We start from the raw sequence: 20979 nt of genomic DNA on the forward strand, positions 1-20979 counted from the left end.
CTCTTCGGGCTGAGGAGAGATAAGAGAGCATCTCCTTCTCAGAAAAGAATTTATTCTGAATTCGAGGGAAGAGAATCAGTCATAAGACTCCATCTTAGGTTTTTTTCAGTTGATGAGTTAACATGAGTGTCCTGGCTGGCACTGGTGATGTCAGCATAACTCAACGTGGTTCCTGCTGTCAGGGATTCACAAAGGTTATAGCATAGCACTGGGAGTATCCATGGGAAGGCCTTCATGTCACACTGGTCTGAGGTTGGGGACATCATCAGCCCAGGGAGGCAAAGTATGAAAGGATGAACAGGTGTTAGACCAGGAGAGGAAGAACTGAGGACTCATTAAGTAGGGTAAGGGCTAAGCCCAGAGAAGTGGGGCAATGGAGGACGCTGCCTGGCCAGTCCAGCACGGCCAGAGCAGTCTGAGAAGGGATTTGGGGTGAGAGCTGAGGCCCTACTATCCTGGCAGGGCTCTGCGCCTGAGGGCAGTGAGGGCTCTTGAAAGATTAAGTAAGGACAGTCTGTGTGTTTTGGAAGAGTTGTGTGGTGGAAGCGGATCACAGGGCATGGCAAGATAAGCGGTAAAAGGATGAGAAAATCCGGTCGTCCTGCAGTGTGTGGCAGACAGGCCCACGTGCTGCATTTTCAAAGGCATACCAACTATCAACTTAATGGTGGCCAACAAATGAGACAACGAAAGGAAAAACCAAACTTTAGTTCAACGAGCACACCTTTGTTATAGGTGGTTCGCAAATAATAGCAACAGCAGCAGCAGACAACACTAATCTAGTAATAATTCCACTGCTACTTTTATTATGAAAGCAGATGCCTGAGCTGCTGACTTTTCTAGCAACTTTTTCGAGACGTATAAATCCCTCTAGCTGGCCCTTTGTTCCTGTGTTGCCATGGAGTGTCAATAAGCCCAGCTCAGAATAACCCGGGCAGTGAGACGAGAGGTACAGCTTGCTCACTGGCATGTTGGCTGACCAGGTTACACTGTTTTCATTGCTCCCGTCTTGGGAGGAACACTGGGCAGCTGGTTGCCCTGGCAGCTGTGAAAGGTGTATGTCTCTTGGCTGCCCGGAGTTTGAAATGCAACCAAAACTTGCCTGCGTACTGAGCATGTGCAGCTCCCGATTGAGCTGATAGCAACTGAAAATAGCCCACTGAGCACCTGTCCCTTGTACACCAGCCTCTGGCCAACTGCCATTGAGGACAGTGTGGACTCACTTAGTGGATAGGTGAGGGGCTGGGAGGATTTTAATTATGTTTAGGAAGATCTTGGAAACTTTGGCCCTGGCTCAAAAGGGAGAAAAAAAAACAGCAGGCTCTTCTGAGTGGTTCTATTTGGCACTTCTGTGGTTAGTGGGTGGCCACAGCGGCTGTGTATGTACAGTATGTGGTGAAGATTCCATATCGTTCTCCTTGCTCAGATAAACTGTGGTCCAACAGACTGAGAGGTAAAGTTTTCTCTCGGAGGGATGGACTTCCATAAAAAAAATTCTGGATGGTAGCCTTCCATGGGTTATGCTGCCTCAGATATAGAAAGGGGAGGTATTAAACTATATGTTTAATTTTCTACCTGCTTTTTAATCCTCAGTGATTGTCAGTCAGTCACTTCTACGAGATGTCTCTTTGCTAGATTATTCTGTCTCAGCAGTCCAAATGTGGGCACAGAATAGAATCACAGCATGTTGGGAGCTGTCTGTTCCCCTTTGGGACTCTTTCCATTTCCTTCTGGGCTTTCATCTCTTCAGCGGGTTGCCATTGTTGGGCATGCTTGGCACGCCAATGTGGATGGAAGCAGGCTCTAGAAGGAAATACTTCTGAAATGACTGGTGGTATTAAAGCTACTATTTAAAAGTGACCCTTCATAGATACTTGGGTTATCTTTAGGCTGTCAGTGCTCTGCAGCTACGGGAGCCAAAGAGAATCTGCAGAAACGCTGGCCCGTTGCTCTTGCCTTGGTTTGTGTTTAGATGTTCCTGCTCTCCAGCCAGTGGCCTCGTGACACATCTCAGATTTAGCTGCCTTTCTTCTGCCAAGGCCCAAGATTATTGTGGAAGCTGAGAATGGCATGCTCTGCCACAGAGATTGCGGGTCAGGGAGTGTGTTTGAAAAGCCAGTTCACACCACTCTGAAGAAATGCTTCCGGTTTCTACCTTGAGTGTAGGCACCTGGAGCCTCTCTGCGGGCTCAGAGATAAAAAGAGAATAAACTCAAAATGGCCCAAACTCAGCCCTTTCATGGTGACTGTAGGATCCTAAGTTTATGAACAATAAGTCAGTCTTCTTAAGGGTGTCAAATTTGGAAGCTAATAAATTCTTATGGACTATATTTATTAGATTGATAGGGAAGAGAAGATGTATGCAAAGCAAAGATCAAGTTATAAAGACCTGAATGCAGATGCATAAGACACGTATTCATGGGCTTGAAGGCATGGGATTCCTTTCTTTATTAACACTTCATGGAGTTCTGCTAGGGCTTTGGGACATGAATTGGGGGAAAAGGGTGATGAAGACTTGGGCTCTGCCTAGTATTTCTTTCATCTTTGGATATCTTAATCTCTGTGGGGTTCATCTGGGCTAGAAAGAAAATAGTCTAGACATTACCTTGTTCCCTCTGGGCATTTCTCTGGAGTGGGGTAGAATAGGGAGCCAGGGAGGAGGGATTTAATTCTGTACATTTTCACCTTTATTTGGGTGCCATAATGCCCGGAGGCGAGCATTGTAAGACAACTGTTCAACAAATTGGATCCCTGCCCATCTTTTGAAGGGTTTATCTTTGTGGTTTGAAATCTCTGGAAAGGGTGTGGTTGTGTGGTAAGCAGAGAAAAGACTGGCAACCTTGGAGGACAGTCCCCGGATCCCAAAGAAAAAGGCCTACAGTAGTGTACAGGAAGGGAAGTAGAGGTGGGAGCCGGGCACAGAAGCTGTCCCGAGTTTTTTCTCCACTGCCCTATCCCATTCAGAGCCCTTGTTAAGTTTCATGTAAAACCAGAATTTTCCATATCCAGCCTGAATAGGAAACCTTCACTGCAGCAGCCACACACTCCTAAGGTAGTCCCCTGGGATGGGGAACAACCAAAGAGTCAGGAACGCCTCTTCCCACGCTGCGAACAGACCTAGCCAGCGACATTCTCTAGATGGTACCATAGCGCCGGTTCTCTTCTAAATCTAAAGAAGGAATGACTTCTCTGAAATGTTTATAATTCATTGTGTCTTTTTTTCCCTCTTTCTTCAGATTGTGGTATTCGGTTACTCTCCCTAATCAGACATGGGCATTGTCAATATATAGGCAGAGATGGGGAGGCATTTTCTGGTCTCTAAAATAATTCCTCAGTAGGTAATTTCCATTAGGCCTTATAATAGTTTGCTCCTCTGAAGAAGAAGTTCGGAGACAAAACAAAGAAAGGAGTCATTATTTTCCCCCTCATTAAGGAGTTGCTTCACAGACATGGCGCATATGTTAAGGGCAAGTCTTTGCTACATTCAGGGAATCATAAAATGCAGAGAAAAAACAGACCAATATTGTCTTAAGTCAATACCCCACAATGTTCTTTAGCTTGTTAGTCACTTAAACACAGACTGAGTTTTTGGCTTTGAAATAGAAGGTGTGGCTGCAGCAATAGGCTTAATTTACAGGGATTATTTCACAGACAAGGAGTCAGCCCAGACACAAAATAAACAGATGGCACTTTTTTTCTCTCTCTCAGCTTCAGCAGTTCAAATGCAGGATGACTTTGGAATCCTTATCACCTTCAGCAAAGCAAGAAGGGGAAAATGATGTAATTCACTCTTCCCCGCTCCCTGCTGAAAACGCCATTATTTTCACTGATAGGAGGAAAATGGCAGAAAGACCAGGGGCACCTTTCTCATTGCTGAGCAAGCAAGTCCTGCGTGACCTCTCCAAACTGGCCAGAGCCAAGCACGTACTTTGTGTTGATCATCCTGATCACCATAGCCTCATAGGAGCTAAAAATCCTCAAATTAGCCATCTAAGGAAGAACCACTCATAACAGTCCTACTGTTCTATTAGTGTATTAATTCCCTGTTTTAGCAAGTCTTGTGTTTGACCTCTTCTAACATACAAGCAAGCAAACAAAAAACCTACTACACCACAAGAAGGCCTGATTTTCCACACTGGTAAGCCTGAGTAGGTGAGCCCTGCGGTGAGCTCCTCAAAGAAGAAGTGGTTTGCACTGACATGCTGGCTTGGTGACTAAACCTTGCCTTAGGATCTCTGCTGACATTTAAAGACTTTATAGGCTCAGTCTGCTCTGAAAACCAGTAGCGTGTCTCTTCCTACCTCTGAATCCTTTCTGTGAAGAGGAAATTCATTCTGAAGCAAATATTCATGAGGCTTACACTTCTGCCAAACACTGAGGCAGTTGTCGGATAAGTAATGGTGAGCAGAGGAGGCTCATTTCCTACCCTCATGGTGCTCACCGTCTAGAGAGGAAACATCATACAGACATGTGTATGTGAGCGTATACAGGTAGCTCCTACTTTAAATTTGGGTGTGTGAGCATAGGTTTCTCTGAGGAAATAAGATGTAAGTTGAGATCTCAGGGGATGATAGACACTAACTAGGTGGATGGGGTGTTGACAGGGAGGGAGCTAATAAGCATTACATGTGGAAGGAATTCAGTACCTAAAGGTCCTGAGATCCTGTGGGCAGGAGGAGACCTTCCAGGAATTGCAGGGACCTAGGGTGGGAGAGGCTGAAGAGATGGAGATCATATTAAGTAGGACTTTTGTGGACCAGATTAGCCACTGTGTCTCTATTTTGAGAGTGATGGAAGCCAGAGAATCAGGCTTGTACATCTGAGTGGGGATGCCATTTGCTGAGCTAGGGAACCTTGAGGGAGAATACATTTGGAGCAGAAGCATCATGAGTTCAAAATCTTGGAAATTCTAAAACCTTCTTTTTGTTGTTGTTCTAGTTTATATGTGATCTCATTCAAATGCATCTATTCTCTCTCGTAACTCCTAGAACACATTCTCTTCTTGGCTTTACCAAATATCATTTTCTCTAATCAGGAAAAAAAAAAAGTGATTTGAGTGTTCCCATTTTATCATGAGAGAGCATTTAGGCACTGGGCGTATTTTACCCCTGAGCATATCGCCTGCCTGCTTGCCAGACCATCAGGTGCCCTTCACTAGCCTTTCCGGGCGGACTTTTGTGTTTCTGTCTTAGGAGCAGGTTTGCTGGCAATGATACCTGGCATTGCAAAATCCTTCCTTAAGCCTTTGTTTAATGCCAGAGATCGCAAATGCTTTCAGATTCTGGAGAGGTGCCAAACTGCTCTCTCGGATTAGGAGGCGGTGGAAGGACTTCCATATCTATAAGTCTAATACAGGCTGTCATTTCAAATGAATGAATCGTTCATACTGTTGGAAGGAGTCCAGGGATGTTTGGGGTTCCTTTTTTAGCCTATAAAGTTCTGAGCTATTGGACTTTTATAACAGTCATCTAATAACCTCATGATTATTTGTGCTACTTTGAGGTGAGCCTGTTCCTTTGTGCTGCTGACCCCCGGGATCACAGCTATAGGCTGGTTTACTTGTAGCATTTTCTCATCTGTCTGTTGTGTCAAAGACGTTGGTGGGAAATATGAGGTTTTGTGCATGACTGGGTGGGGGGGAGGGAGGACGTTGGAGATAAGTCCATACTGTTGTGCCTAGATTGCTCAAGTCCCATTTCAAACATAAATATGTTTGAAATTTTACAAAGGGGTTCAAGATTATTCCAAACTGTAGAAAATCTCAAAAAGTCCAGGATGCTCTTTGCTCTGCCTTGTCTTCTGCCAGTCTAGAATTAGGCAATGAGAGTAGGTGTGTCCAGATGGTGAGGTGACTATCAACCAGAACAATAAATATCTTTTAAAAGATTTGGCGGTGGTGAACCCCTGGGATTCCAAGCCTGCGCCTGTAGTTACAGAGCCAGCCCCGATCCTCCCAGGAGGCGTCGAGAATTCCCTGCTGCTCCCAGCCAGACCCAGGCTGCAGTGTGTTCACATGGGCCTTGTGGTGGTGATAGAGGGCACGCAGTGCCAGCCACAACACTGAACAATGCCAGGAGGTACCTTTTAGAACAAACAATGTGGGTGAGCTCCCCAGAGAGGGAGTACCTCTGGCTTGACGTTTAAATTACTGAATTATTTAAATGAATGTCAATTAGGTGAAGTAGATTTGCTGCCTTTTGCCAGGGCACTTCTTGGTTATCTGCACTGGCAAGTGTAAAATACTTCGTATCGTATATGCTGCCTCCAGTTTGTGCTGCGGAAAATCAGTCACAGGAGGTGCGGCGATTATCCATTCCTTGGTGTCCCTTTATATGTCTACGTTGATATCACGATCTGAGAGATGGAGGTTCGCAGAACCTTACCTTCGGCCCTAAAGGGGTTTTGTGATAATTTTCACACTGCAACCTCCCCCCCCCCTCTCCCACCACAGTTCTACTCCAAATAAAATACCACAGGCCCACACATGTTATGGTTATTCCTAAATTTTGACAAGGCTAAAACAGTGAGTCATGGGCATTCTTGGGCCTGCTGTGTTCCTTAGAATTATGGATATTAAGATCTGAAAATGTTACTACCTTGCCTTTAACTTTCTTTGTTGAATTAGTAATCCTAGCTCAGAAAATCCTTTTGGCATCTCTTTGACTAATCCCCTCTGTTGGATAAAATTGCCAGAGTGGCATTTAACCAACGTGTGCATGTGTGCAGGAGTGTGGGTGGGTGCCTGTGGTCATTTTTATAGTCTTATGGATTTAGGGTCTTCATTTACATTTGGCAGTATGCTAATTAGTTACATAGGAATATATAAATTAAGAAGATGAAACGTCGGTGAGAAGCAAAATAGTAAGAAATTGGTGAAGGTTTTGTGTTTTCCTATTAACTAACTGCTGGACTAAGCTTATAGCTCCTCCATCTCAGAGACTGAGTTAATTATTACATGTCATCAGCGGCTGTCTTTCTCCCCCCACCCCCTTTTTTTCCTGATTATTGATGGAAAGATAGGAAAACTCTGGTTTTGGGACATCTTACTGGAAAGAATCACCAGCTTTAAGGTAGTCAAGCCCTGGTCATCTATACTCAACTACTGTAGGGATGTAACGATTCAAGGAGAGTATTTGATACAAGAATGAACCCCATTGACTTAATTTATGACTCCACAGGATAAGATCTGATTAAGATCTGTATTTCATTATGCCTGTGTACACTGCATAGTGGTTACAGTGAGTCGAATTTTACTAAAGATGTCATTTGCTTGAGGCTGCTCAATTCTGGCAACATTCTTTGGGCTATAGCATAACATCTGTCAGACCATCCCCACATCCTGTCAGAAACTAGAAACCTTGGAAAAGCAGTGTCCCTTCTTGCATCTGTGGACTTAGAGTTCAGTTTGTGCTGGAACTTTAAAAGCAGACTTCACTCAGGGGACACATTAGAAAAATTATTATTACTGCATTTTATTTTAATTTTTTAGTTAGATATTTTTTATTAGAACCTCAAAGTGTTAATTCTTTGGTTCTCTAGACAATCCATTTCCATAGGTTCAATGATGAGTGAGCCCTCTATGGTCTGGAGTTACAGTCACCCCTTGGAGGATTGGTTCCAGGACAACTTCTACTTCATGGATACCCAAATCTTCTGATGCTCAAATACCTTATATAAAACGGCATAGTATTTGCGTATGACTGACCTATGCACGTCCTCTGGTATATTTTAAGTCATCTCTAGATTACTTGTAATCCCTAAAACAATGTAAATGCTATGTAAACAGTAGTTTAGGGAATAACGACAAGGAAAAATGTCCGTACATGTTCAGTACAGACTCAGCCATCAACCACTGTAGGCCTAACTGCATAGTACACCTCAGCAACAATGTAACATTTTTTTTGGAATATCTTCTATTAGCAGTTGGTTGAATCTGTGGATGCAGAACCCGCACACGTGGAGGGCCGACTGAACTCGTTTATAGTTGTTCCTAGTGGACTGTAGGTACAGTGAATTGAGTAATTCCTACTCCTTATTTCATTATCAGTTCATAAACAGCTAATCTCCTATTTTGTTTTTATTTTACCCCTTCATCCCAGCACTAACCCCTCATCCCCAACCCAGGGTTAACAGACACGACCTCTTTAATATGTTAGATATGTATCCTTGGACATGAATGACTTTTAAAAAAATATTCAGAGTTTTAAAATAGATGCTTATGTTTCGGATTTACATAAATCGGATTGTTGCAGTTTTTAAATAAGTCTTTTTAATTCCCTGCTGTAGATCACAAACAAATTATATGACATCATTAATTCCCATCTCCCCTCCCCCCCCCCCCCACCCATCCATTTCCCTCCAAAGAATCATCACCTGTTGGGCAGCATAGTTGGCAGCCCTCAGTCAGCTTTGTGCCATTCAAGAGTGGCAAGCATGTCTAGACTCCCTGGAAATATTATCTTTCAACTCACTTTTGGCAAGTGTAAACTTTTTGCTGGATTATGTCAACAGATATATATGTTTCTCATCCTCATAGAAATAGATTGGTGTTGGAATTTCTCTTGGATTTCTCGAGGCAGGGAAAATAAAGAATATCTCTTGGCTCATTAAAGTTTTTGCTCATTAAAAATGTCTGAGGGCTCTTCATTCTCGGGGGTGAGATTGGTGACATACATACACTGTCAGTGGCTATTTTGGTTTTTCTGCTTTCAGGCATGTCTTTGCTCTTGGATGAGCCCCTTGTGGTTTTCAAAAGAACTAACAAGTCAATTATAAATAGAAGGCTTGTGTCTCTGTGTCTGCATGCACTTACTCTGTGGGACGAGGCACCCACATTACAGTGGGCAGTGAACTACTTTCTACTTTGAAGAGGAAAGAAGAAAGATTAAGAACACTTTTTTTTCTTTTTGAGATAACCCACATCTCTACACACACCCACACAGATCTGTGTAAATGAACTTGACATTTTCAAAGACCTTACCTTAAAGTCTTTTAAAAGCACAGCTACCCGACCTGTTATTTTAAGAAAGAAGTTATCTCACAGACCTACGACAGGGGGTTCAAGGAAGATCAGAAGGCAGCCTGTGTATGCCTTAGACCATTGGAGGGAGCTCTGAAAGCCGAATTTCCTTATATGCACAGTGTTTTCGTGAAAAGGGCCTCAGCTAACTAATTAGTGGGCTTTAGCACTTGGCCGTTTATATTCCATCTTCACTTTCTTTCCCCACTAGTGGAAACTGTTGGGACCAGCAAGTCCGCACTAATCATTTTAACAAGGGAGAGGAAAAGAAAGAGTGATTTGAAAAATGAAATTGCAAATGAGTGATTTCAGGCAGTGACAGGTCTGATTAGGTGTGCTTCACTGATGATATGTTTCTGCCTCTTTCCATTGCCCCTTTGGCCCACCAGGTGTGGTCTGCTCTTCGGGTCCCACCTGTTACCTTATATTGTTCTATTCCATTTGTCTTCTTGGGTCCTCACCTCAAATTTTGGTGCCAGATTTTTTTTTTTTTTCCTGCTAGTTGAAAATAGGTAAGAAGCTATAGATTCCCATTGTAAAGATAAAATCTTCAGTCTTACGCCTATTGAAAAATTAATCTGGGCATCTAGCTGAAAATATCGATAATATGGATTTGTAATTGTCGACTTGTAAATTCTTGTTGTACTGGCATGTTTCTGAAGCAGACAGGTAACAGCAGGAGCATTAACATTCCTTGTTGGTGAAGATTTGTATGGGACTAGAGGGAAATGGTATTAACAGCTGCCATATATTTAGGAAATACTGTTTTTATTTCTCCATAAAATAAAAGTGCTGGGCATTACGTTCCGGTAAAACATTTTATTTTCATGCAAGAATTGGGATAGTAAGAGCCTATCAGTTCAAAGTTAACATGAAAACCACAAAAGTAGACATTCATTTTCAGAAGCCCATGGATAAATGATAACCATTCCTTGGCCTAGTATGAACTAAAAGGGCACACAGCTTTTATAAAGGCATTCATATATCTAGAAATTCTTATTTGGTGGTTGGTCAAGTAAGATATAGAAGATAAGGGAATGTAGACATTGTGGCCACTGGTAATCCTTGGCTTGACTTAGTTTGGTTAATGTTTTTTTAATGGTCTTAGAGAAATTGTATTATTCCCCCAGTGAGTATAAAACCCATGCAGTGATTTTTTTTCCCTCTTCCTTTCTCTTTGCAGACGAGAAGCCCAAGGTAAACCCCAAACTTTACATGTGTGTGTGTGAAGGCCTGTCCTGTGGGAACGAGGACCACTGTGAAGGCCAGCAGTGCTTTTCCTCACTGAGTATAAACGATGGCTTCCACGTCTACCAGAAAGGCTGCTTCCAGGTCTACGAGCAGGGGAAGATGACCTGTAAGACCCCGCCGTCACCTGGCCAAGCCGTGGAGTGCTGCCAAGGGGACTGGTGTAACAGGAACATCACGGCCCAGCTGCCCACTAAAGGTTCCCTTGGACTTTTCTATTTCTAGATCAAGGGTTTTCGTTAGTGTTGCCCGGTTCTGTGTGGGTTAAAGGTATAAGTAGCAATAAGGCTTTCCTCCTACTCTGAACCAGAGGCAGTGGACGATAAGAAAGATAGCTCAGATGAGGAGGAGAAAGTCATGGCCTTTGAACTCTAAAAGGAGGATGGACATTTTTGAGAAAGTCAATAAGGTGATGTCCACCTTGGAGATATCTTGGCTGGCCAGATCTCTCTCAGGAGTCATGAGCAGGTGAATAGCTCCTGAAACCCTTTTCTGTTAATGAGCCATGATGCCATTCATAATTTCTGAAAAAATTCTGCTTAGTAAATACCTCCTGTTCGGTGTGTGGGGAGGAAAATGGAGCATAAGACTCAGGTGACTGATTGGAATGCCTTTTCGTCTTTATAAGGAAGGAGACAAGGAAAGACTCACTAACCTTTTCTCCCATATCTGACTCCTGGTGATCTTTCACTGAAACTTAAAGCCACGTGAGATTTCTTGTACTTTGTAGTTTATGTGGAATCTTCTCTATGTTACTTTCAATATGGATTCCATATCCAATGGAAATCAGTCCTCCTATGAAACTGTTTCCTTATATATAAAATGAGCCTGAAATTTCCATCTCAAAGCCCCTACAAATATTAATGTACTTTGTCTTTGTAGACTCATGCCAAGCCAAATTTGCTCTCTTACTATATCATACATTTTAAATAGGCTTAATTATTTAATTTTGTACTTATAAAAGAAACAAACCAAAAAGTGGAGTAGGAGAAGGTACTAGGAACATCCATTATTGGAAATGTTAGCCAGCAAGGAAGGAGACAGAAAAATTTTAAAAAACTGATACAAAATTGTGTTACAGTAATTTTTAAAGTTTAGACGATGACTTTAAAGCATGAACAAAAGGTTAAATTCTAATAAGCAAAACGAGTTGAATAATAAAAGAAGATTTTTGAAAGAGAGATCAAGTATTTAAATGGTTAAAACTAAGAGGCTACTTGATATAATAAACTTAACTCTTAAACTTTGTGAGTTAATTGTTATTAATGGGGTTGATAGGAAGAAATGTCTACATTTGTACAAAAATCATACATAACTATACAATGAAAAATTCCTAATCTGCAGAACAGCCTGCTAGATTCTGCAAGTTGTAATAGAAAATTTATTTTCTTAAGGAATTTCTAATTTAATTAGAAAGGCATAATATTTACAATTTAATGTTGTATATAATTAGTTTTACACTTTATCGTACAAATGACATGTAGCATGGAGTATATGTGCCAAGTCGTTGATTAATTTGGATTTGGAAAGTTAAAACAAATGTATAAAGGGAGTTAGGGCTGAGATTGATCAGATGGCTGAAGGGGCCAGGGACGTGGAAAAAAGCAGATCACATGTGGGGAAGAACAAGGAGTGATGACAGTGTCATGAAGGGGTCTGAAATTCAGAGGTGATTGTTGTTTTCGGACCTTTTAATTATGGACTTTCACTCTCCAACTAAGGAATTTTGATTTAATTCACTAGGCAAGTAGGAAGTCTTGGTGAATAATTGCTTGAGTGATATGTTTGAGTGAGAACACAGATGTTTAAATGGATAACTATAAGAAGTAATGTCTGAATGAGGGAGTGAATGAGTGATTAGGTGAGTGAATAAATTAGTGAATGAATGTCAAATAAGTGAGTAAAGGAACAGATGTGGATGAATGGGTTTCTAGGCAGAAATTGTGATGTAAAAAGATCAACGAGAATTCAGCAACAGACATCCAAGATACATTGAGTAATTGGTCTTAACTCAGACAGTGCTTTCTTATCCTTACAGATCAAATCTAAGTTTCTAAGAGTAGTACCAGAGATTGGTATAGTACTTTATATTTTAAAAGCATTTAACATACATACATTAATACAGTTGGTTCTCAGTGGAAATTTCTCCAGTTGTGTCTAAATGAATAATGGTTAAAAATGGCTGGGCTTTTAGCCAGGTGTTAGGAAATATTTTAGTCTTAACACTTTGTGACTTGTGAGACTATGTGGTCTGGATCAGGAGCTATTTGTTTCGGGTTTTGGTTATAAATATTAAATAATAAGTAAACAGTGATCCTTACAGCCAATTACCCTTTTCTCCCCCATCTCCAGGGAAATCCTTTCCTGGAACACAGAATTTCCACTTGGAGGTCGGCCTCATTATTCTGTCCGTAGTGTTCGCAGTATGCCTTCTAGCTTGCCTACTGGTATTCGCTCTCCGAAAATTTAAAAGGCGCAACCAAGAACGCCTCAATCCCAGAGATGTGGAGTACGGTACCATCGAAGGGCTCATCACCACCAATGTTGGAGACAGCACTTTAGCAGTGAGTTTTTAACCCCAGGGAATCCCAAGCACAACAAAAATAGTCGGGGATGGACGCTTTCTTATTTTGAGCATGAAATGCTAACCACTAACTGGTGACTTAGTGTGCACAGATGACCTAAAGCAAGCATGTGCTGGCACCTGCCTCGTCTCCCCTGTGCCAAAGCATTCATTTTAGATAGCATTTACATTAAATGAGAAAGGCAGTTTACTTTAGCAGATTTGAGAGAGTGAGGGAAAAGGACAGAGAATAATTGCCAATAATGTTGGGCGTGCGCCGGGGGTGGGGGGCTTAGAGTTTAGGGTACTTGATTACTCTCTTCTTAGCAATAAAAGTGCTTGCAAAAAAAGTACATTTTGCTTAATATTAAACATCACTTACTTTCCTAGATTATTTCAACACCCTGTAATTTAAGACTTTAAAACTTGACATCCAAAAAAGCCGCTATTAAATTTTTCATGCTCCTGTGCTGCCCCCTTGTGGAGTGCAGTCATTCTGTTAAACCCGTGGTGTCCTGTAGAGAAATATGTGAGCCACATACATAATTTTAAATTTTCTAGTAGCCACCTTAATAAAATAGTTTAAAAAAAACCCGAAAACCTCAGGTGATATTAATTTCAACTCCAGTTATATCAATTATCCTAATATGGATAATTATTATTTCAACATATAGAGAATTATTAATGTAAAGACATGGCTCCATAGTGTAGCGTTCAGCATATCTGCTTTACATGCAGAAGGCCCTGGGTTCACGCCCCAGTGGAGCCACAGTTCATGGTCTATGGCCATGCCACCCTAAACAAGCCCAATGTCTGATCTCGGAAGCTAAGCAGGGTCGGGCCTGGTTAGTACTTGGATGGGAGACCACCTATGAAGACCAGGTGCTGTAGGCATAAATAATAATAATAAATAAATATATGCTAAAGAATTATTAATGAAATGTTTTATATTCCTTTTTTTTTTTTTTTTGGAACTAAGTTTTCAAAATCTGGTATGTATTTTACACTTACAGCCTGTAACAGTTCAGACTAGCCACAGTTCACTTGCTCATTGTCAACATGTGGCTAGTAGCTACCTTAATGGACAGCACAGGGTTAGAAACTATTGTATTTATATGTTTTAAACATACTCTTTGGCATATTTTAAAATGGTGAGATCACATTAAAAAGTGATTGTCTTTTATTACAGTTTAAAATTGTTTGTCAAGTGTTAATTTTAAAGAAACATTAAACTTTAAGTGAGAAAAGGACATCATCATTTGCTATAAATAGGTTACCATAAAGTGCAAAAAGAGAAAAGCAGTAACATTCTAAAGAGATGATGCTGAGTCTGATGCCTGCTCTGAAAAATGTGAAGATAGTGTTAGAGAAGTGTTAAAGATATACCAGTATCAAATTGAGATCCCGTCTCATAACTTGATGAATTGAAAGACAATCTGGTTATACTTTTATAATGTGATTCAATGTTATTTAATGCCATAACCATGTATCAGCTAAAATCATCTCGGATTAAGTCTTGTCCTGCTAGACAACAAGCTTAAAAATGTCTGGCATTTCTGCAATTAAGCCTGCCCTCCAACTTTTTGCTGGAGAAGACTTGCCCTCACCAACTTTTGTAGCTCAGGTGCTACACCTGGGCCATCCTCAGTGAGTTTTTTAAACTCACCAAGTTTTTGGTAGTGGCTGATACAGGCTGGGAAATTTCCCTCTCTGCTGCCTTCCTCATCACAAGTGTTCTTTTTCGTATGAAAGTGGGGAAGGACCCTTGTCTCGCTTCATTTTACCTACCTATTTAAATTGTGGTACATCAAAAGTGTGAAAAGAGGAGATAGGACTCTCCACTTAAAAAAAATGAGAAATACGGTTTTTTGTTAGAAATATACTCAGAAATTTATTTCATGTTTTAAGTAAAATGAAATGTTTATTGAATTAGTAGCAGGAAGATACAAGGCTGAATCCTAACAAAGATTTTTCAAAGCAAGATTCTAAAATAGATTAGTCAGAACTTCATTCCTCAGAACTGCTAACATAGCTAATCACCGTGGGCAATAATAGGAATATCTTGTGTAAATTACTGTTTAAATAGCTTCTGTAATTTTGAAAGAGGAATGGGAGTGTATGCTAAAATAGTTTTCTCAATTCAATCATGTTAGATGACAGTATATCATGATATAATAACACAGTAAAGAACACTGTTTAACACAAGTTGTCATTACTGGTCTACATACTTGTTCATTTAAGTGATATGCTCATTTATATAATTTGACAAAGCACACCTTACTAAACAGCACCCCATATGTTGAAAAGAAGCCCGAGGGTCCAGGAGTTGCATGTTTCTTAGTCTTTGGTTGACAAGGCTATGAACTAGGTTTAGAACTAGGATTGTATTATGAAAAACAACAACAACATAATTTAATTTTCAGAATTATTCTTTCAAAAAATGGAATAAATAAAGGGAAAAAAGAACAGCAAATGGATGGTTAAGGAGATGTGAAACTACTTCATCTACACTCAATTTCTTGTTGATTATCCATTTTGTGGTTTTTAAAGATTCTAAATTTCTTCCTTTGGATGTTCAGCTTTTGTTAACTTTGCTGATCAATAGTACTTCAGTGGTGCTCAGAGTAAGTAAAAATGTAGACGAAATTCAAACAAATCAATGAATTGCATTAACAGGCCAGCTAAAATGTGTGGGAAAGAATGAGGTTTGAGGAAAGTTAGTTCACTATTGCAACCTTATCACCAACACCCTGGGCACCATAATGTTTATTATAGGTATATCCACTCCTGATATAAAAATACCTCTGCTTCTCAGCTGATTCCTTCTTTTCCTAAGAAGGAAAAAATTTATGAATAAACTAATTTCGAATCTTTTTCTCAATAAGTTCTTTTTTAGAAGTAGGTTTGGGGCATGGTTTTATGTTTTTAATGAAAGTTCTTTTTTTCCTCTCTGGTTTGTGGGTAATTCACATTAAGAAATGACATGTAGATGTTAATTTTGTGACCCCTTTGTTTCTCTCTCACCTAAAAGGTAACCTCCATCCTGTAGCTCCTCTCTGCGTGAGTGTACCAGTTTGATGACTCACATGGCCACTGGTGTCCTTCTAATACAGGCAACAGTAGAGTCATCTGTTCCTTATTCCTAATTTGTTTGTTCCTTATTAGAGTCCCTTAGTTGGCCATGTCAACTGAAGTGGATCCTTCGATAGATATTTATAAGCAGAGGACAATATGATCAGTTATGCCCAGCCCTTGGACTTGAAGGCCCTTTCCCCTCTTTTTGTCCCATTTGCTCTTCTTTCTGTTGCTTCCCCTGTGCTCAGCCTGCTTCTCGAACTTTCTAATTCGCATCTTCAACTTTATCCACTCAGCTTCTTTATATATTTAATTCTAAAACTCTGGGTGCAAGAAAGGACTACTTATCCCTCAGGAACACCTATCGGGAAAGGGCTAGCTTCTGGTTTTCCTGAGAAATAAAACCAGTCCTTCTACCACTGGGACTGAGCATGCACACTTCACAGGCCACGTGTCTGGGTTTGCTGCCTCTTTGTTAGTTCAACAACATGCACGCTCACACTCTGAACCGAGAGCTGTTTTTCAGTAGTTTCTTTTTCTTCTTGTCTTGAACCACAGGATTTATTGGATCATTCATGTACATCAGGAAGTGGATCTGGTCTACCTTTTCTGGTACAAAGGACAGTGGCTCGTCAGATCACACTGTTGGAGTGTGTCGGTAATTCTTTTTTCCTTTCCTTTGCGGGTTGTATGCAATATTAGTTGTGCTTCTAGAAGTAGGGTGGAACCTGGAAAATCTCCTCCTTTCCTGTTACTTGTTAAATGTCAGGAGATGCTGGGTAACCATGACGTGTGGCTAGGTCTCTGTTCTCTATGACTTGTGTTAGAGCACCTGAAGTCCTTGTCAGAGGAACTGATCACTAGTTGGTATAGAGAATGCTTAGTCGAAAGCTTTCAGTTACGAGTATACCCTTTGGGATGATGGGACTGCTTGAAACATGAATTAATATGGCTGCTCCTGATTATAGGTATTGAATGATCAGAGGTAAGTAGGCTTTTGGACCATAAACTTGCTTATTGCAGTTCACTAATTCCTCTCACTCTTCTCCTGCCTTAAAAATAATAAAATCAATTTACCAAAGCTACTTTTATAACTGCTTTATTTAAACAAGAGCTATATATACTTCTCTGTGGCCTCTCACATTTTTCCCATTTAGGAACATATTTTATATAGATGTAATCATAGTATATATATCATTTGTGTTCCCTTTTACAATTTTAAGCTCACACATATTTCTTTACATTTGTACATATCACAAATATTTTAAAAGACTGCAATAATAGTCTATCGAATCTTAATTTGTGTTTAGCAGTACTAGAGAAAGATTTTGTACACACTGCTTTTTTTCTTTTGAGTGCTCAGAATAAATTCACAGGAATTGGGGTTCCTAGGTCAAAATTGTGACCTTTTTAAATGACTTTTTTATATATTGCTGGATTGCCTTCTAGTTAGATAGTATAAAATGCTTGTTTTTAAAAGTCCTGTTTTTCATTAGTTTTACTTTTCAATAATTGGTGGATATTTGCCAACCACATGATAGTTTTCATTAATTTCCCCTTTAGACAAACTGCAGGGAAGGCCAAGTAGCCATGATGGGTTGTCGACATCGCCACTCCACACACTCCTCCTACCTAATTCTCCTGGTTTCTTTGGGCTGCACTTGGCAGTTTGGGGGAGGTAGTTGGCTATCATCAGCTACCTCCACCACTTTGCTGCCATCTTCTGGCTTTCCTTCCTGTTTTCGTGGAAATAGAACACCTCCAAACTCAGTAGTGGAAAGCGGGACAGGCAGAGGTAGTAGAAGAGCGACCAACACCTTCAGGCACACAGAGGCCTAGCAGTTTCTGAATGCCCCTTTACGTTTCCCCCCTGCGGTGGGAAAATAAAAATCGAAAAGTCACAAATGTGTGCATTGCATGCAACCCGGGTTGTCTTTTTGTACCAGTTAACACCCTATTTGATTATAAACCAGAGGGTTCCTGCGCAGTGGTGAGAAGGCAGTGAAAGGAGACAGGTGCCTGCCTCACTGACTCTCATCCTCTGTCCCATGGCCACTTGCTCTTCACAGAGCTGCCTTATCAAGATTGGTCCCCAGAGTTGGACCTCAGAGTCCAAAGGGGAAAATAATGTTGCACTTTTAAAAATACATATAATTTCTATTTGTATAGATAATCTTCAGCATTTTTTGAAATAATGTAAATTCAAAGATAGCATTTTCTTGGTTTAGTGCTAAAGACTTTAATAAAAGCAGGGCCTTTTCAGCAGCTTAGTTAGTGTTCATGTGATATAGTCTTAAATAAACATGTTTGGATAGTTTGTTATCATTTTTGGTATAAAAAACAGGGAAGTTGGATTAGATCAGTCCTTTCCAGGTGATGATCTGTGAACCCTGAATTTCAGATGCATTAGGGATCCCTTTTGTGGGACTCCATGGCCAGCACTTTGGGGCAGCTCTTTAGGGACTCCTGAATGAGGTGCATTTGCAAAAAGCATTTGATAACGTAAAAGCATTTGAAGACCATTGAATTAGGTTTCTATTTTAATTCTGTCTACTTATCCTGACATCCGTCTGTTTTCTTTTTTAAAAGGCTTTAAGTGAATTTACATAGTAATGTCCGCAATTCTCTGGGAAATTTTTCTCTCCTTCCTAATGAGACTACGAGAACAAAGGGCAAATAAAGATACAGAAGGCAACTAGAGGCAGGAAGAGATTCCTTTACTGTTAGCAGCCAATTTTGTAATATCATAGCACTAGCCTTCATCTTGAGCTACAAATGCTGGGCAATTGCTTTATTAATTGACTTTATTGAAATTAATCTTGTACTAAATACTGTTTGTGTTACTTGACAGTGGCCCACAATGACCATTTACTGACCACATTTAACATCCTTTAGGATTGGTCATTGGTATTTAATAGGGACATTGATTATCATAAGGAAATCTAGATTGAGCGGTTTTGATTATGTTTCAGGTGAGTCACCGAGAGACACACATGCTTTCTCTCTCCATGTTTGGGTTCTCAGTGGCTTAGTTTTTCAGCAAAGAGCTATATTCCTGTCTATGCAGGTGGTGCTACAGCTGCTTATTATAAGCCGTGATTCCCAGCAGCCACTTGCTTTGGTAGAAATTCCTACTGCACTACAAGTTGTGTCTCCGGCTGCATGGATATCTAGATGCCATGTTTGTCTTTACCCTTGATAATAAACTGTGTTGATCCCCAAAGTCTCGTGGTTATTCCCTCCTCTTCCCAGCCTCCCTGCTCACCCCTACTTATAATTAAGGGAAAGAATGGTAGAGGGAGTATGGAGTTGACAAGCTGACAGTTGTGTTGCTGCCATAGGAGGGGGCATGCTCCCAACAGATCAGATCGCTGCTCGTCACCACCTTTTGGAAAATGTCTTCTCCAATTGGCCTTTTCAGCGTAGCCCACTGGTGGCATCATGGGGGCTGTCTAACAAGCAGATACCCATGACCAATGTCAGAAAGCAGAACTGTTCAGGGATTATGTGTTTAAGACTTTGCAAATCCTCTTTTGAAATATATCCTCCACCAAGAAATCCTTTAGGGATGGCAGGGGCTGCTTTTTTGATCCCCTTTACAGCATTGTTTTTGTGTGTGTGTGTGTGATTTTTTTTTTTTTTTAATCCTTCAAAACACACCTCAAACTTAATAGTCGTCTTTGTGGAAAACATAAATGCAGATGTAAATTCAAAAATTTGAACTCTTACAAAATGCCTACGTTGATCCGGTGTGAAGGGAAGGAATCAAGTAAGCTCTTCAGTTTAGCCACATACACTTTTTTTTGGCTTTCATCACAACACTGAAATTTAATAATCTGTACCACTTTCTAAGTTTTACTAACTTTCACGTGCTTTTAAAATCCATGTGGGTTTCATACCTTTTAATAGAGGAATGTAAATGTAAACTTTATCTTTAGCAGCTAATTGTACAGTGCAGATACAGAGGATGTTTAATTTGTTGTCACAGTGACATGGCTGGGGGGACAGTGCTTATTTTTGTATGTCTTTACAGGAAAGAGATTGTGGTATTTATATCTCCCAATCAAATTCTTCGCAGTAAACAATGGGAGGGGTTAAGGGTTGCGGGCAATAACTATTGGCTACCTCTCCCGTCCAACCATCCATTGTCACCTCTGCATTGCTTTCTGCAGGGAAAGGCAGGTATGGTGAGGTGTGGAGGGGCAGCTGGCAAGGGGAGAATGTCGCTGTGAAGATCTTCTCCTCCCGGGATGAGAAGTCGTGGTTCAGGGAAACAGAATTGTACAACACTGTGATGCTGAGGCATGAAAATATTTTAGGTAAGTACCAGTAAAATCCCTTCATTCATTATTTCTAGAAAGAAAGAATTTCCCTGTCTTTGCCCTTTCTGATTTGGTGTCTGATTTGCCTGTCCTCTTGAAAAGTGATGTAGGGATCATTAGTATTCATATACTGTTTAATTTTATACCACTAATTTCTTGTTTTAATTTTTAATCTGCAAAAAAGCTAAGTTTGAATGAAGATCCTACGGGGAAAAGGAAATTGTTATTGTTCATTCTTATTCTGCAGGTTGTTATTTAAACAACAAAAATTTTCCCATATTGTTCACTTCAAGGCTTCATTGGTTGTTCTACCTACCCCACCCTTTTTGAATATTTATTACTTGAATCAAACTAAGAAAGATCTTTGGACGATTTCCTAGAGATTCACAGCTCCCAGGGACATCATAATTAAATGCACATTCCCTCAAACTAGGCATCGTTTTTTTTTAAAGCCTAGATTTGCAGAGGGATTTAGCATACATTTTAATTTGGAAACTAAAGCTTAAAAAACATTTGTGGAAAAGAAAAACATTTGTGAAATATGTGAAGAGCTCATTGAAATACTGCTGTGGAAGTATTAAGAGCGAGAATTTTTCTTGTGCCCAATGACTTCTTCGTTTGAAAAGTTTCTCTAAATATGTTTATATTAATACATCTATGATGACTTCTTCCTGGTGTCCTTCTTCAATAGTGGATATAGTTTATATAGAATTTGATTTGCATAGGATAGTGTTGGCCATTTCATGGCTATC

General features: G+C 40.4%; 1 protein-coding gene and 1 pseudogene across 2 annotated transcripts in view; both read left to right on the forward strand.

Annotated features, from left to right (window-relative positions):
- Positions 1-20979, forward strand: part of ACVR1 (activin A receptor type 1) — a 117355-nt gene that overhangs the window by 73995 nt on the left and 22381 nt on the right. For both annotated transcript variants that reach the window (XM_036236109.1, XM_016150112.2), the window contains 4 exons: positions 10203-10466; positions 12620-12831; positions 16464-16563; positions 20078-20224. In XM_036236109.1, the coding sequence (XP_036092002.1) occupies positions 10203-10466; positions 12620-12831; positions 16464-16563; positions 20078-20224 (723 nt within the window). The remainder of the gene's footprint in view (positions 1-10202; positions 10467-12619; positions 12832-16463; positions 16564-20077; positions 20225-20979) is intronic.
- Positions 13609-13724, forward strand: LOC118614043 (annotated as a pseudogene).

Source organism: Rousettus aegyptiacus, unplaced genomic scaffold (genome assembly GCF_014176215.1).
Source record: "Rousettus aegyptiacus isolate mRouAeg1 unplaced genomic scaffold, mRouAeg1.p scaffold_m13_p_2, whole genome shotgun sequence".
Classification (NCBI taxonomy): Eukaryota; Metazoa; Chordata; class Mammalia; order Chiroptera; family Pteropodidae; genus Rousettus; species Rousettus aegyptiacus.